At 32.8% G+C, this 17,622-nt stretch overlaps 1 protein-coding gene across 1 annotated transcript in view; it reads left to right on the top strand.

Annotated features, from left to right (window-relative positions):
• The window catches only part of LOC148627219 (NACHT and WD repeat domain-containing protein 2-like), a 54,324-nt gene that overhangs the window by 24,754 nt on the left and 11,948 nt on the right, over nucleotides 1-17,622 (top strand). The window contains exons 16-24 of the mRNA XM_088569784.1: nucleotides 2,184-2,337; nucleotides 3,330-3,501; nucleotides 3,887-4,255; nucleotides 6,437-6,697; nucleotides 9,152-9,425; nucleotides 9,975-10,110; nucleotides 11,326-11,512; nucleotides 11,773-11,894; nucleotides 14,411-14,642. Coding sequence (XP_088425910.1) covers nucleotides 2,184-2,337; nucleotides 3,330-3,501; nucleotides 3,887-4,255; nucleotides 6,437-6,697; nucleotides 9,152-9,425; nucleotides 9,975-10,110; nucleotides 11,326-11,512; nucleotides 11,773-11,894; nucleotides 14,411-14,642 — 1,907 coding nt within the window. The remainder of the gene's footprint in view (nucleotides 1-2,183; nucleotides 2,338-3,329; nucleotides 3,502-3,886; nucleotides 4,256-6,436; nucleotides 6,698-9,151; nucleotides 9,426-9,974; nucleotides 10,111-11,325; nucleotides 11,513-11,772; nucleotides 11,895-14,410; nucleotides 14,643-17,622) is intronic.

The following is a 17,622-nucleotide window of genomic DNA, read 5'->3' as shown; positions in this document are numbered from 1 at the left end:
TAAGTCAGACCCTCCTTTTTTGATTTTGTTACTGTATATACTGGAGTATAAGTCGATCCACCTGTAAGTCAGACCCCCTTTTTTTGATGTTGTTACTGTATATACTGGAGTATAAGTCGATCCACCTGTAAGTCAGACCCCCTTTTTTTGATGTTGTTACTGTATATACTGAAGTATAAGTCGATCCACCTGTAAGTCAGACCCTCCTTTTTTGATTTTGTTACTGTATATACTGGAGTATAAGTCGATCCACCTGTAAGTCAGACCCCCCTTTTTTGATGTTGTTACTGTATATACTGGAGTATAAATCGATCCACCTGTAAGTCAGACCCCCTTTTTTTGATGTTGTTACTGTATATACTGGAGTATAAGTCGATCCACCTTTAAGTCAGACCCCCCTTTTTTGATGTTGTTACTGTATATACTGGAGTAGAAGTCGATCCACCTACAAGTCGGACCCCCTTTTTCAGTCCAGAATTTCTGGAACCTAGCCTTGCTGTATCGCTAATATTCCTTAATTATAGTGAGTATACCTGTTTAATTAAAATCCTGACAAGCCATGTGAATTATTTTAATACGGCCATGTGAGCTATTGTCATCACTTGGCGTCTGTCGTCATCGTCCGTTGTCGTCGTTAACAATTTTTAGCTCATCTGGCCAAAGGTGGTCAACATGAGGAGTTGTATTTGTGATGAAATTTCATTTTAATCTGTGAAGCTATGTTGGAGTTATTTCACTTTTTCAACGTTTTTTTTTTGCTATTTTTAATGTCATTTCTTTAAAAAATCTTCTCCTCTGCACACTACTTAACCAATTGGAACCAGATTTGGTATTTATACAAGTGAACACAGGAAAGAATCAATACACAAAATGGATGAGAGGGAAATACGATTAAAATCTTATAAGGCCAGTATAGTGGCAAAATAAAGAATAACAGGAAATATAAAGCTGAAAATTTTAGTTCATAAGCTAGATCTTGTCTATAAAATTGAACCCTTCCTAGCAGCTAAAAATTTAGTCCCAAATATCTTACCTGTAGGCGAGTATATATTGTACTTTCAAAAATCTTCTGTGAAACTACTGGATAGAATTCAATAAAAGTTGATATGATTGTATTTAAAAAAAAAGCAATTATCTATAAAACCATGCCTGTTTTTACAAAAAATAGAATGTAAATAAGCCAGGTGAGTATTTTTTACAGGGTAGGCTTTTCTTTAACTGTTTTGGGATTAAAGGGGTACAAAATTGTGCCATGCCCCAAAAATTCAACCATCTTATTTTTGGTCTGATTTCGAAAATGTTTTATTAAATTTCTAATTTTGCACAGTATTGTGTCCAAACTAGTTATTAAACTTATATACTTAATGAACTGGAAGTCCATATGTTTAAGTGTGTCAAAAATAATATTATGTCAACACTTGCTCCTCTGTTCAGGGTTCAACCACTGCAGTTGTATCTTGCTGCGTTCTGCAAAGCTCTTTATTTTTGGTCTGATTTTGAAAAAAAAGTTGAATTCTTCATGAAAATTAATGCCTTGGCTTTTAATCAGATATAGAGAACAAGACGGGACCAAAAAAAATCAACTTTTTTATCTAATTTTGGAATTATTTTTTTTTATTATATTCCTCATTGATATCCCTGTTTGGGTTTTTCAAACAGATTCAGATTTCTCTTATTTACCTATAGGGGCAAAGGTCTTTGATAATCACCCTAATGCAGAATTTCATTCACCTTAATTGACTTTCAAATTTGTGCAATGTTGTGTCCCAACCAGTTGTTGTTTCCAAATTGAGCTGTTTGTCACTATCCTTAAGTGTGTCAGAAATTGATAATGTGTCCACACTTGACCCAAGTGAACAGAGTTCAACAAGTTGCCCTCTGTGAAACTATTTTATACCAGATTTATTTTTTGCAACAAAGAATGAGACATATAGATGTTTGGTTTCCTGGGTTTTTCTGTTAATCTGAGACTGTTAGTAATTTTATTGAACTTCGAAATCAGAAATTATTCAGTTATGTAGTATTTATTGGAAAATAGAATTTCTGATTTACTACATGTAGTTATAAAATCAAATTCCTTATTGCTACTAGAGGAGAGTTTTTAACAAACTTGACTACTTTAAGAAAATAAAATACTCAATTACACTAGCTGTCTTTACACATTAAACATTGTTTTTTAACAGTTCAGTGGTTGAAGACTTTGAAGTGGCATTGAAAAGAAGCAAAGACAATCAGCTAGACTTAATCTTACAATCCATACGGCTCTCAGAAGATGCACTAATTTTTTCCCCGGCAGAGTTTATTCCTCAAATGGTACTAAGACTGCAAGGACAGAAGGTTTGATATTTTAATTGTCACTGATAATCCCTTGCTTAAAGTGTTCAGTTTATTATTTTTTTTGTCTCGCAGGCCACCAGTTATATCCAAAGCCAATCTTTACTGACTTACAATTTAAAATTACTATAATTGATAGCAACACTTAAATTACTGAAATACTTTCTTGATGTTTCATCGGCTCTGTCAACATTGTCAGAACAAGATGGAGACAAATTATGTCATTGCAAAGATGGTGGGCAGAGGCAATCAAAGCTTCTAATTGGCCAATTTTCAAAGATAAACTACTTTGGAAGAAATTTGTGCCAATGTTTTGAAATTTGACGGGGTTGTTTACTTTAAAGTCAAAATGATCCACTTTTTGTGTGGCTCAGGTGGCTTTACAGCTTGCTGCAGTTGCTCAAACTTGCCATTGAAACCGTGTGGAGAAACAAATTTTGGTTTTTGACAAAAGTATTTTAATTATTGATACCATAGGCTTCCATGCATTTTTTCACTGACATTTCTTGGTGTAGCTCTGGCCATATCATTTATCTGGATATAAGGGACCACTGAAAAAGACCTGAATACACATAGACACTCCTCTTAAGATATCGGGGGCAAAGGTTGATTAATTTTTCTACTATTCTCTAAACCCTGAGGTAATGCCTAATTGCCCTCTACGACTCAAAAATAATCCTTGAAATTGGCACATTCAAAAAGGTTCTCTTGAGTATATATTTCATTTTATCCATTTTTTTTTTGTCAAGTATTCTTTAGATACCTAATACATTTCACTGTGAGGATATTATTGCACTACATCCATGAATCAGTTTGAATTTAGTGTCTATCCAGTACTTTCATCTGACTCAGGTTAGAGTTCATGAGGAATATTTGGCCGTATTCCTTTTGTTTATGTTTTACAAAGGTTGAAAATTATGTAAATAAGGACCTGCTTAAACAATTTACTTTTTGTTCCACTTGATCTAATGATTTTAATTTTTCTTTACCTATAGGAAGTGCAGTTGTTTTTGGACACTTGTAAAAGGTCAGAGAAAACCTACCTGCTACCTGACAGTTCCAATCTTGTGAAAGTTGGTGGACCTCTGGTGTTTGCTCTAGGGGGCCATAAATCGCAAGTAGAATGGGTGGATATGAAGAAAGATGGAAAAATGGCTGTCACTGCGGGTATTCATATTTAACTTGTGTGAAGGAGGAAGTTAAAGTACATTCTCTCACTTCCTCCTCTGCAAAAAACACTTTTACTTAACTTCACAATTTCACTTTCAGTGAAAATCTCATCTGTGATATATTTCAGTAGATTGTGTAGTTTGTTCTTTTCCAGATTAAAGCACAACAACTTAACAAATAAAAAAAAGAAGAATTCAATTTTTCATAAATAAAACCATTAATAAAACAGTTTTCCTGAGTATGGAAACGGCACTTGTACTTGAAAGTCTTCGGCTTCTATTTTTTCCTTTTAGCCATAATCTATGTAAATACATATTTTATGTATTTTGAAAATTTAAATCATGCATATGCCAGTATTGGGGTGTACTTCATATATTTTCAGCTTCTGAGGATAACACATTGGGATTATGGGATATCAAGGAAGGCAGATTGATCAGATTGCTGGAGCAGGTTGCAAATTCTCCAAATGAGGTCCATTTTGTTTGCAATGATTCTTCAATTTTGATTTATGACAGTCAAAATATGATGCTTGTGAATGAACTAGGCAGTAAAAAGCTTATTCTTAAACATGAGAAGATGAATTGCTACTGCATCTGTGGAGAGGACAAAGATATTCTTGTCTGGTTCATGAAAAACAACACAGTGAGTGTTTTTGACCTGAACAAGGGTGAGAAAATCACTGAAATAAGGCCATTTGAAAGCTTGTCTAAAGAGGACTGGAAGAAGAAGGCATTTGGACTCGTTGCTTCAGGTTTGTTAGCAGTTAGTTTTTAGGGATTTTTTTTCACATGGTATATACTGCCAGGGCATGATCACTGAATTTTTATCTCATCCACTTTAGTTTAAGTAATATTTTTAGCAGAGTTGCAACAAAGTTAATCTCTTGTTACATACCAGATAAATGAAATAACTGTTGATTTTAGGGAATTTTAACCTGCATTCAAGGTCACAGTTGTCAAAAACTTTTTTTTTTTAAATCAAGTTTGTGGACAATAAATCAAAATGTTTCCATCTGATTTAAATGGAACTTTGGGATATTGTAACATAACAGGTTTTAAAGTGAGAACCCTTATTGATTTAAAGGCAGTTGCATTCATGGCCAAGGTTACAGTCACAAAAATGTTAACCGTTGTATAATGTAGAGAAGTGCATGAAGGAAAATAAATGCTGATGGCATACTGTAATTTTTTTTTCATCCTAAAACCTTGCTAGTTATGTTGTGAATGGAACCTACTTTGTGTTATTTGTAACTCCAATATTATTCAAACTTTACACAGTTCTAATGTTCATATTGAAGATGTGCATCTTATGTGTAAGACAATCTTCAATACACATCTTATATGTTTTTTTACTTGTTGGACTTAGCCATATATGCTATCATAAGTACATATATACATTGATAATAAATGCTGACAAACATATAATGACGACACAGATCCAGAATTTTAATGGGTCTTGTTTTTGTATGTTTTTTTTTTGTTTGTTTTTGTTTTGCCGTGTATTGAAACTTGCATTAATAGAACTGTTAATAATTAAAAAAAAATGGAGACAATCAATTAAAAATATCATCGGTTTATAATCATCATATTTAACTGATTTTAATGGATATGGTGATGCAGCTGCTTACTATAAAAGTACCATAATCAATGGTCTTTGAAAAAAGACTTTTCAGTTCTAAAAATACATTTGTACTAGATGTACATGTACCACTACCATCAATGTACTAGATGTACATGTACCACTACCATTGATGTACTAGGTGTACAGGTACTGCTACCATTGATGTACTAGATCAACATGTACCACTACCATTGATGTACTAGGTGTACATGTACCACTACCATTGATGTACTAGGTGTACAGGTACTGCTACCATTGATGTACTAGATCAACATGTACCACTACCATTGATGTATTAGATATACATATACCACTACCATTGATGTACTATGTATACATGTACCACTACCATTGATGTACTAGGTGTACATGTACTGCTACCATTGATGTACTAGATAAACATGTATTGCTACCATTGATGTACTAGATCAACATGTACCACTACCATTGATGTACTAGATATACATGTACCACTACCATTGATGTACTAGGTGTACATGTACCGCTACCATTGATGTACTAGAGAAACATGTATTGCTACCATTGATGTACTAGATCAACATGTACCACTACCATTGATTTACTAGATATACATGTACCACTACCATTGATGTACTAGGTGTACATGTACCGCTACCATTGATGTACTAGATAAACATGTACCAGTACCATTGACAAGTTCAGTTCTCAAACTAGTAAATAAGTGTGTGGATTATAGTTTTTCTTTTATAAATGTAGTTGGTGCATTTGTATTTGTTTTATTGAATAAAGGTGTTGAATACTGCTGATGTGTATTTATCTGCAAATCATGTCTGTTGAAAATCAAGGTTTATTAGAAAAAAAACTGATGAAAGAATTGTTGTTACATCATAACATACATGTATATGTGTGTAGTGCACTTTGTGTGTTATGATTATTGCAAAGAAGACATAGTTTATTTTGTAGCATGACAAAGACCAAGAAACCAGACATTTTTAATAGACTTAAATGACCAGTATCTTACAGTTTTATTCACTTTTGGCATTAAGACAATATAATTAAGTATTTCTTTTTTTTTATAGTAAATCATGTATAACATTTTAAATACCGGTAATTACCCCAAACAGCCTTGATAATTCTGTTCATCCAGTCATCAGTAATAAATTTGCTTAACTTTTCATGACCATTCGACAAACGTTTACTGTGTATTTTTCAAGGCAATGTTTAATGTCTTTTTGTATTTGCTAGTTCAAATATTAGTAATAAAAAATCTCAATATAAAAAAATTATACTTTCAGCCAATGTTCTTTGAACAAGTTATCTATTATTTTAGGTTCCAGAAACCATGCTGTCTGTGTCAACGATGATGAAAATATGCTTTGGGTTGTTGATCTTTCTCAAATGACAGCATACTGTTCAGATATTATCAAATGGCCATATACTGAAGCATTGAAAGATTGGAATGAGGAGGACATATCAATTGATGCGTTCACTGTGTCACCTGACTGCAAACATCTCATTCTATCCAATATATTTGACAATATTCCTTATCTATTGGACATTAAAACTTTTGAGAGGAAGGGTTGTTTACAAGGTAAGCATGAATAAAAAGCTGTTCTATGTTGAATAAGATTTACTCTATTTTATTTCTAGTTCGAAATAGGCTAGTCTACAATCATTCATCAATACATTCGTTTGTCTTGTCTTCAACATATTTTGGTTATGTCTTTGTTTTGTCTTCAATGTATTTTGGTTCTGTCATAAGTCATTTTCTTGTCTTCAGTTTATTTTGGTTATGTGTGAAGTATTTGTCTTGTCTTCAGTTTATTTTAGTTCTGTCTTAAGTCTTTGTCTTGTCTTCAGTTTATTTTGGTTATGTCTGTTGTCTTTGTTTTGTCTTCAATAATTTCTGGTTATGTCTGTAGTCTTTGTCTTGTCTTCAATATATTTTGGTTATGTCTGAAGTCTTTGTCTTGTCTAAAATATATTTTGGTTACATCTTTGTCTTGTCTTCAATATACTCTGGTTATGTCTGGAGTCTTTGTCTAGTCTAAAACATATTTTAGTTATGTCTTAGGTCTTTGTATGTCTTGATTCATCAATTTTACACAAGATTTGACCAAATATCTTGACAGAGGTCAATGACAAATAATTTGTCTCAGATGTGTCCTAATAAATGACACAGTTTTTTGGTGATTTCCGCTCTGTTTTAAGGATTCCCAACAATCTCTAATTGAATATGTTAATAGGCTAGTGTAGACTTTTAGGGTTGGTTTGATTGATTGATCGTAGTTAAACACTATCGAGCAGTTTCTTGATTTCAGGACAAGAACAGTTGATCAATTAAACATACCCTGCTTTGTACTATTCCAACACACAAAACTGTAATATACTAGCTCTCAGAAGCAACAGCCTGCAGTTAGTCGTGTCACACATCTCTTGACACATTTTGACTTTGAGTCAAATAGTCATATCTTTATTATCTATATGCTGCATGCTTTGCAGAGGAGATTGACTGACAATTTTAAGGTCTTCTGTATGACTTTGATAAAAAAACCCAGAACCTCCACAATGGAGGCCATTAAACTACCAGTAGACCACTGAGACAGTCTAGTGTAGGCTTGTGTGAGCATGTCGGCTAGGTTGGTATGTTATTGTTGTCAAACTGATGTCTCATCAAGTTAGGTAGACATTGTAGTTCCAGTGTAATTCATTATTGACTGCAGTAAAGTGATAGTATTCAAAAGTTACTTCCTTTTAGTACTAATGGGTGTGTACTATGTACATTTAAAAATTTTCAAATCATCTCATAGCAACTTACGAATATCTAATGGCTGTATTGATCACGTATGGAAATATGATGGCTGTAAAGATGACAAATTGATATCTTATGGCTATTTTGATCACATATGGATATCTAATGGCAGTTTAGATTACATATGGATATCTGATGGCTGTATGAATTATGACTTTGATATCTTATGGGCATTTAATGTCTGCATTGATCACATATGAACATCTAATGGCTGTATTGATCACATATGGAAATATGATGGCTGTAAAAATGACAACTTGATATCTTATCGATATTTAGATCACCTATGGATATCTGATGGCTGTATAGATCATACATTGATATCTTATGGCTGTATTGATCAAATATGGATATCTAATGACCTTATGGGTCACATATGGATATCTTATGGCTGTATTGATCACATATGGATATCTAATGACCTTATGGGTCACATATGGATATCTATCTTATGGCTGTATTGATTACATATGGATATCTGATGGCTTTATTGATCACTTATGGATATCTAATGACCCTATGGGTCACATATGGATATCTTATAGCTATTTAGATCACCTATGGATATCTGATGGCTGTTTGGATTACATACATATATCTGATTACTGTATGGATTATCTATTGATAATGAGTTGGTCAGGGTGTATGGATCATGTACTGGTAACAAGTGTGTGTATGGGTCAGTGGGTGTGCAGATCACCTATTAATAACTAATGGGTTTATAGATCACCTATTTGTAACTAATGGCTTTATGGATCACCTATTAATAACTAATGGGTTTATAGATCACCTATTAGTAACTAATGGGTTTATGGATCACCTATTAGTAACTAATGGGTTGATGGATCACCTAGTAGTAACTAATGGCTTTATGGATCACCTATTAGTAACTAATGGGTTTATGGATCACCTATTAGTAACTAATGGGTTTATGGATCACCTAGTAGTAACTAATGGCTTTATGGATCACCTTTTAATAAGTTATGACTTAATGGATCACATACTATATATGATTTATGGCTGTGCAGGTCACTTATTAATAACAAATGGCTGTATTTATCATTTTTTGATTACTAATCACTTGATAGATCACCTGTTGATAACTACTAATGTACGTACTAATAGTAAAAACTATGTATATTTCATTTTATTACTGAAGCTGTTCAAGCCACAACTTAATGAGGTCTTAATTGAAGGTATTTTTTAACTTTTTAATTTTGCTTACATTTCTAGGTGATAAGGAAGACATTCTCCAAGAATATAAACTTTCTCCCGATGGAAAGACAATGTATGCCAAGAATAAAAATAATGTTTTATGCATTGATCTAGAAACAGGAAAGCGAGAGGTGGTCATCTCTCACACTGATGAAATTGATTGTGTAGTTTCTGTTGATATGAAGACTTTTGTTACTGTTTCTAGTGATTGTATTCTCAGAGTCTGGGATACATCAAGAAAAGAGGTTGTTGATGATGACAATAGCAGTTTGAAAACTATGGGCTCTGTAAAGTTAGTATATAATTCCTAAGACAGTCCGGTCACTCAGATTATTTTTGAAAATATTCAGTATCAAGCATACAGTACTGAATTTGTTCTTCTAACTTATTTTAATGTTATAGAAATCCTACTTACCACAGTTTCCTTTACACAAATAGCTATTTATCTGTCTTCCAGCTTTTGTTGTCTCTATTTGAATGTTAAATACAAAATGTCATTGTTTGTCTCTTTTTATACCCATGCTTTGGCTGAGAGATATTTTGTGATCAAGGTGTCTGTCCATCTGTTTGTTAGTATGTTTGTCTGTCCACACCTTTTTTGTAACAGTTTTCTATGCAACTACTTATAACAGCCATTTGATATTTTGACAAAATATTTATATTTGTATTCCATATTGTGGGATATCAATTTCCCATTGTAAAACTTAGTTTATATTTTGACCATGTGGTTTCTGCGGAGTGGGGCATCCTTTATTGAGCTAATTTTTCTACATGGTTTTGATTGAATTTAAGCTAACTTGGAGAGAATACATTATGAAATTCTTGTAAATTTGTCTTTCAGAAGCATGACAAACTGTCCAAATGGAAGGTATATGTTGTTGATTGGTGAATTGAATAGTAAAGAGGATGGAAAAAGCCTTTGTCTTTATGACATGTACAAGAAAAATGTAGTATCTGAAGCCAAATATAAACAGAAGGTATAGTTCATGTTAAGAGGAGGTATAGTTCATGTTAAGAGGAGGTATTGTTTATGTTAAGAGGAGGAATAGTTTATGTAAAAGGTGATATAGTTCATACAAACAAGTGGTAAAGTTAGGTAAAGAGGAATCATAGTTAATGTAAGGAGGAAGTATAGTTCATGTTATAAGGATGTTCATGTGACATGAGGTATGCTTCAAGTAAAGAGGAGATGACATAATGTAAAGAATGTATAATTAAAGTAAAGATTTCATTAATGGTGAATGTCAAGTGGCCAAATATCCCAAATGGAATCATGGAGAAAAAGATTTTATAACTTGTAAAAGTTCAATGTCACTGACGCTTATATGTTGTGATGTTGAAGTACTAGTCCACATAAAATTGCCTGTCTATGGTAAAGTGATTCATGGTGTTAAAAAACCCATGGAACAAACAATGCTTTTTCGGTCTATATATGCTATATTTTTATGTGATTCTGTGTTTAGATCTGTACTTTAGAGAAAACTACACTTCAATATCCCACTAAAATCAACCAAATTGAACCAAATCAAGAAAGATAACTCTTGCAAAGTGCTAATTTTATGTACAATCTATATAAATTTTATTTCAAAAGCGCAACAACCAAATGAAAAGTAAGACTGGTTATATAGTCTATAGCTGTTTCTGAACAAGACATAAAAGTGAATTTGGTGGATTTTTTTACATGCATGAATCACCTACTGTCTGATTTTCATAAAGACTGCTACTTAAATTCAATAACTTGAGTTAATATTTTTCAATATTTAACTTTCATGAGTTATAAAACCTTTTTCTCTTTTATTCCTTTTGGAATATTTGGTTGCTTGACATTCCACATTTGTCATGGCCGAAATTTAAGTAATTGTCCATCTATGACATCACCAGTTTTAACAACAGAAAACATTGCAACTTAAGTAAGGACTTATTTACATTGATGTTAAATACCAAAATATTATCTGGTTACAAAACTGTTCATTCAGCCATTGTTTACTTTTTTTCCAAAATTGGGAAATACTGGAAGGGTTACTGGAAACTCAACTGGCAACTCCTTAGAAATGATGTATATAGAAAAGGTTAAATCATATATTGGAGACTCAGTATCTGAACTTTATCAGTCAGGTGACATTATTTATTTCATGTAGAATTCACAGGTAATGATCAATTTTTATTGTACTATTTAAATGCACTTATTGTAGATAGTTTTAAAGAATCCGACTTTTGTTGATGATTGGAAAGTTGTAGTTGAAGTAGAAGACAATACTTCAGAGAACTCAGAGGCTCTGGACCTACATTTGATTGATCTTGAAACTATGATCGTTACACCCATTCCTGGAAAGATGTTTAAGCACCTTTATAGCATTGTCAAAGTCAGCCATGAAAAAGGTAGGATGTTTTATATTTTAACCGCAATCACATTGTACATTCTAAAAAAAAACATTCTGGCTTTACCAAACACAATAATGGCATGTTTGTAATGGCATTAAACTATTTACAGAAGTATTATCTATTTTCTTTTTACCATATACTACGCAGACAACTTCCAGTTCGTCAAACTTAATGCATTCTAAACTAATTGGGTACATGGCCTTAGGTATTGAGAACTAACAATCCAGTTTTAGTGATCTAATATTATACATTTGCAGAGCTGTTGGTACCTACTCGAAGTGGCAAAAATTTAAAGTTCTACAATTTACAGACCATGAATGCAGAGTACATTTTGAATATACCGCCAGAATTTGGGAAACGAGCTGACGGCAAAATTTCAGTGAGTCTTTTATTATTAATTTTTATGTTTGGGAGAAAGCTTGATTTGTAAGTTAATTGATCCAAAAGTTCATCAGTCCAGAGATTTGATAGCAAGAACTATCAGAAGGTTGTAGGTCATTAAATGGGTTTACCCCTGGAACCTTCTTCGAATGCAAATTGACCTGAGAAGTGGAAGCTTCTAGGTCAGTAGGTTAATGTGGTAAATATAGTTTTTTTCCATCTAGACTTTTTCCTCTAAATGAATGAAACATTTTAAGTCATTCCCTGACAGTTGAAAAATTGGTAGATGAAGGGAGATATCAAGACATCTGTCATTCTTAAAGTAGTATACCAGTACAGAGAGATGCTTTTATAAAACACATACATATAAATTTGGTCTTAAATATTAGCAGGTATTTTAATTGATCCCTACCTTTTCATCTTTTTCCAGACCTAGTATGGTTGATTAAAGAATTGATTGTTATATCTTAAGGGTACTTTGTGTCCGTCATCAGTGTTGTCATTATTAACAATTTTTCATAAGTCATCTCCTTGGAGTAATAAGAACCTAATTTAGTATGAATGTTTTTTAGGGTATTCTGCCTAGAAATGATATTGGGTTTTTTTTTTATCAGTCAACTAGAAATGACAGATGTTACTTTAAACAACCATAGGGATGTATCAATAGGTTTTACACCCAGCCACATGTAGTGGCAAGGTATTATATGATACCTTCAGAAAAATTATATATATGCTATATAGCCTAGCTAGCTGAGTGGTCTAGGACGCTGGACTTTGTGCAGGCAGTGTTTCCATAGATGTCACAGCGGTACAAGTTCGAGTCCCGCAGAGGCAACAACCAAAAATTTGCATCGCAAATTTGACAGTTCTAAGACTATTTAGGCTCTTAAGTCCGATTAGGTCTATTTTCCCTGCAAATATCAAGTAAATTTTGTGAGTCCTGTTAAGGAGTTATCCACCCTTTTATGTCATTATTTACCATTTTTTTGCATTTTTGGTCATTAACTTGAAAAGTATAGCAGTTAGCTTAAAGAGGTTAATTCTCTACCATAAAACAGACATGACTTCTCATCAGTCACAATTTTAGAATAATTGTATTGTGTTATATGCGAAAAAGGCTCCAGAAATAGCTATTTTTGACACTTTTTCACTATTTTCTTGATATTAATCCTAAAAATCTTCTCAGAATCTACCTTACCAATTTGAACCAAACTTGGTATGAATAAACTTTAGAATATCTTCCCCAGAACTGTAGTGGGTATCCTTGATCTGCCAAGAAACTTGGGTACTGTTAATAAAAATAGATGGAAAGGGTGGAAACAAATTTTTTTTGCAAATATCTCTAAAACCATTAGGTTAAGACAAATTCTGACAGAGATAAAGGTGTTCTCTGAAACTATCAAACAGATTCTTACCAAACTTTGTTTGCATGTTTGCTAGAGTATTGTGCTCAACTTTTGATCCATTGACTGCCATTACTAAAAATCTACAGTAGAGATCAAACAGCAGTGTTTTTGCAAATTTTTCAAACAGTTTTGTTTAGACAAATTCTGACTAGAGTAAAAGTATTTAGCATGATGTAATCTAATCAAGGAGATATGTTGTGAAAATCTGTTGACCCTTGTTGGAGTAATTGTCCTGTTGACATTATTTTTAGCTTTTATGTTTTTGCAATGCAGTCAGTATAGTTTCGCTTTTTACCCTTTGACCTTTAAGACGCTCTTCCATGGAAATGCAAGTCACCTGATCGCAATTCTGTTTCTGGATCAGCCAAATACTGATAACTTAGTGGCATTTGAAAAAACTGTATTGAAAATTAAAACTACATGCCATGTGTTATTTCCTGAATGAAATGTTTTGAAACTTTTTAGGGATGTTGACCTCAATGCTCTTTACAAATGATCTAATTTTTGTGTTGCTCAAATGGCTCAGCAGGTAGCAGGAACAATATGAGTTTAAGGGCCCCTTTTTTAAACTTTTTGTTCCAAGTGATAGAACTTATTGATTTCAATCTTCCAGGTGAGGGATTCATGCTCTTTAGAGCCTCTGGTTTCTGTCTTTGAAGAAATATTCTCAATCACATGATGCACTCTAAATAAATTGCAAATCAAGTCATTTTCCACCGTTGCATCATGGGCATTGAAGTTATTTCGTCAAAGATTAAAGAAAATTACAGTCATTCTTTATAACTTACTTTTAGCATCAAAATTAAATGAGTTAGTCATAAAAATACAGATGAAGTCACAGTAACAAAACAAAATTTTGTTCATGCTATGATAGACACATTTTTTTTCATTAAATCAGAAAGTGTGCCGCTTCTGATATCATATAAATGAATATATAGTACACCGGTGTCTCTCCATCTGACTGAGCACAAAAACTCAGAACACCATCATTGTGGGAGCTCTTTTTCATTATTTATTTCCAACTTTTCATGCAGAGTTAAAGGTTTATTGATTTAAATTCATTCCTGTCTTGAATGGACAAAGTTTTATGTATATAGTTGATTTGTAGGTTAACAGAAATGGAACTCTGGTTGCTCTTACAGACAGTGAAAATGAGCAGATTCTTGTTGTTGATGTGGAGAAAAGATGCATAAAGTCTCTGTTCTACATGAAACAACACAAGATTGGATTTATCAACAATGAGTTCTTGTTAGCAGATGACCAATCTTTTTTTGTGTTTATTGCCTCAATAGAGGGAAGTAATAATTTGACTATGATGTTCTTGCAGAATTTGAATGAAGGTATGATTAATAGTCTTTTTGTAATTTTTATACCCCCACTCAGTGAGTGAGTGGTGTATTGGAATTAACTTGTTCCTCCATCTTTCATTCCAACCATCCATCCAAATTTGGTCATAATGATCACAACTCTCAATAAATGGATTGATTTTAAATTTGGTGTGTGGCTTTATATAGATGGGGCATACATTTTAAGCAATTTTTGGTGCTGCCTGGTTTTATCTTCCTGTTTTATGAGGCTTTGTCAATTTTCAAGATATGGAATAATAGAAAAATAAATTGTCGAATTAATTTCAGCTGCCAATTGATGGATTGTTTTCAAAATTGGTGTGTGGCTTCATATGGATGGGGCCTACCTTGTAAGTGATTTAGGATATAAGTGAGTTTTGGTGCTTTCCAGTATCAATCTCTTATTTCATGGGACATTGTCATTTTTTGCTATATGGAGTGATGGGGAAAATTTTCATCACAAAAATCTCTGCTCCCAATGGATGGTTCAGTTTGAAATTTGGTGTATTGCTTTTATATAGATGGGGCTTATGTTGGAAGCTGTCCAATATCAACTTCCTGTACAAGTTGGAGTATACCTAGCAACTTTTTTTTGTTTTTCTTTTTGTTTTTTTTTTTTTGTTTTTTTTTTTTTTGTAAAAGTGGTATACTATATTTAAAAGACAAAGCAAACAGGTACTTTTATGAATAAGATTTGAACAAACAGAACAAATTGCCTTTTGTCTTTAATGACTTTGCAGTCATGCTATCATGGTGTTATGCTGTCATTGTTATCATGGTCTTATCACACTTCATGTCTGGACATATGGTCATATATGACTACTGATAATTAAGCAAGGTGAGCTATTCTGGCTCTTTAGAGTCTATAATTTTGTTTATATATCTCCAAAACCATAGGTTTAGCCAAATTCCAACAAGGGGTAAAAGTGTTCATCATAAAGAGATCTAACTGTTAATAATTTTTTGTGAAAGTTGGTTAACCCATGATGGAGTTATTGCCCTTTTTGAACTTTTTTTGCTATTTTTTATGGTATTCCTTTTTAAAAAATTTTCACAGGAAGTACTGGGCAGAATTCAATGAAAGTTGATATGATTGTTCCTTAAGGTATCCTACACAAAATGGTTGTTGGGATTTTTTATCCATGAAGAAAATGTGGCTGGTTTTACAATAAATAGAATGTAACTATTTTTAATTGCAATGTAAATGAGCTGTATCAAGTTTGAATGGTGTGTCCATACTTGCCCCAACTGTTCAGGTTTCGGCATCTGCAGTCATATCAAGCTGCCTCCATCCAAAGCATTTTATTACTATAGGGAAGTGTATGATAGAGTTACAATTATAATAGTTTCAAGTAATATGTAATATTGAAATAAAATTTTCTGTCAACCAAAATATATCTGTGGGTTTCAATAAAATTGTTTTAAATGTGTGCAAGAATTAACACTGATTCGTTGCTTTTGTCCATGGAAAATGTGACTAATTATGATTCATTAAAATAATGCATTCTAGACGTCAATGCAAATTATATGCTATGACATGCTATAACCTCTATTTGTTAACGCATTTGAAAGATTTGCACATGTATATCATTTTTTTGAATTAACATATGTAAATTAGCAATCATTGGTTGAATCTCCTGGTCACACAGAAATCATTTGGGTGAAACTCGTTATGTTATTAATTTTGAATGCAAAGTTTGGCTATTGTTGGGGTAAAGTATATATTACTGAAAGAAAACCAAAAATTGTTTTTGCATAAATTAATAGACATTTATTATCATATTGTATTTCTGACACAGTTTAATAAAAAAAAAGTGAATTTTGATAAAAACAGTATTTGGCAATTATCAAATTTAAAAATTGGCAGCCATTCTTGTAATAACCTGAGGTCACTCCTACACTACCAGTCTACCTGTTTAAGCATCTGAAACAATGCAAACTTAATTTTATTTATACTCCACAATGTAAACTTAAGTATACAAAATCAGGTCTTATCACTGACATCTTCCTCTCAAAGCAATCTTATTGGTAATGATCTTCACAAAAAACTCTGAACATCGAAACAAGTGTGAGGAATTTTCCCTTACTTGTATTGGATTCCCAAACTGCTTAAGAATCCATACTAGGAAAGGTATATACAAAGGAGATGTCAATTCATCTTACAATGATATTTTCAGCAGTGAAGGATAGACAGCAAGCTTGTTGCAATACCACCTACTCTTGAAGTGGCATTCATCATATGTGGATAATTAAAAATTCTAAAGATTTACTTTAAGACCTAAAATCCCATAGCTTTTTAGAAATTAGTTCTTTCCAAACTTTTGACTTCTCAACTCTTCACACTACATTGCCACAGGATAAATTGAAATCTGGTTTGAAAGGACTTATTCGTAAATCTTTTGCTGTTTCAAAAAATTATGTTGTTCTTGGTTACAAATCCAAATTTTTTTTTGTAACATTGCAGAAGGGCAAAGTTTGCTACACAGAAAAGCATTGATAACATTTGGAGGAGCTGTTTTTCAACTACAAGTTGGCATTCCAATGGGCACACTCTGTGCTCCTTTCCTAGCCGATATGTTTTTATTAGCTCACCTGGCCATAGACCATGTGAGCTATTGCCATCACTTGGCGGCTGTTGTCAATGTCGTTAACAATTTCATCAAATGCCTTCTCCTCTGAAACTACTGAACAAATTTGGATGAAACTTGAGATGATTGTTTCTTAGAGTATCCTGCACAAAATGACTGTTTGGATTTTTGTTTCGGTTAAAAAACATGACCGCCGTTACTAAAAATAGAACATAGGGGTCAGACAGCAGATTTTTTGCATAGGTTTAACCAAATTCTGATTTGTGTGTAAGTATTCAGCATGATGAGATCTATCTATTGTCAAATTTTTGTGAAAATCTGTTGAGCCATGTTGGAGTTATTGCCCATTTTGGATGTTTTTTTTTTTTTTGCTGTTTTTGATGTTA

Source organism: Perna viridis, chromosome 1, assembly GCF_037379345.1.
Source record: "Perna viridis isolate PV_CMFRI_1.1 ecotype Kerala chromosome 1, ASM3737934v1, whole genome shotgun sequence".
Taxonomy (NCBI): domain Eukaryota; kingdom Metazoa; phylum Mollusca; class Bivalvia; order Mytilida; family Mytilidae; genus Perna; species Perna viridis.
The sequence above is the reverse complement of the archived record's forward strand: the minus strand, read 5'-3'. Positions and strand labels throughout refer to the sequence as shown.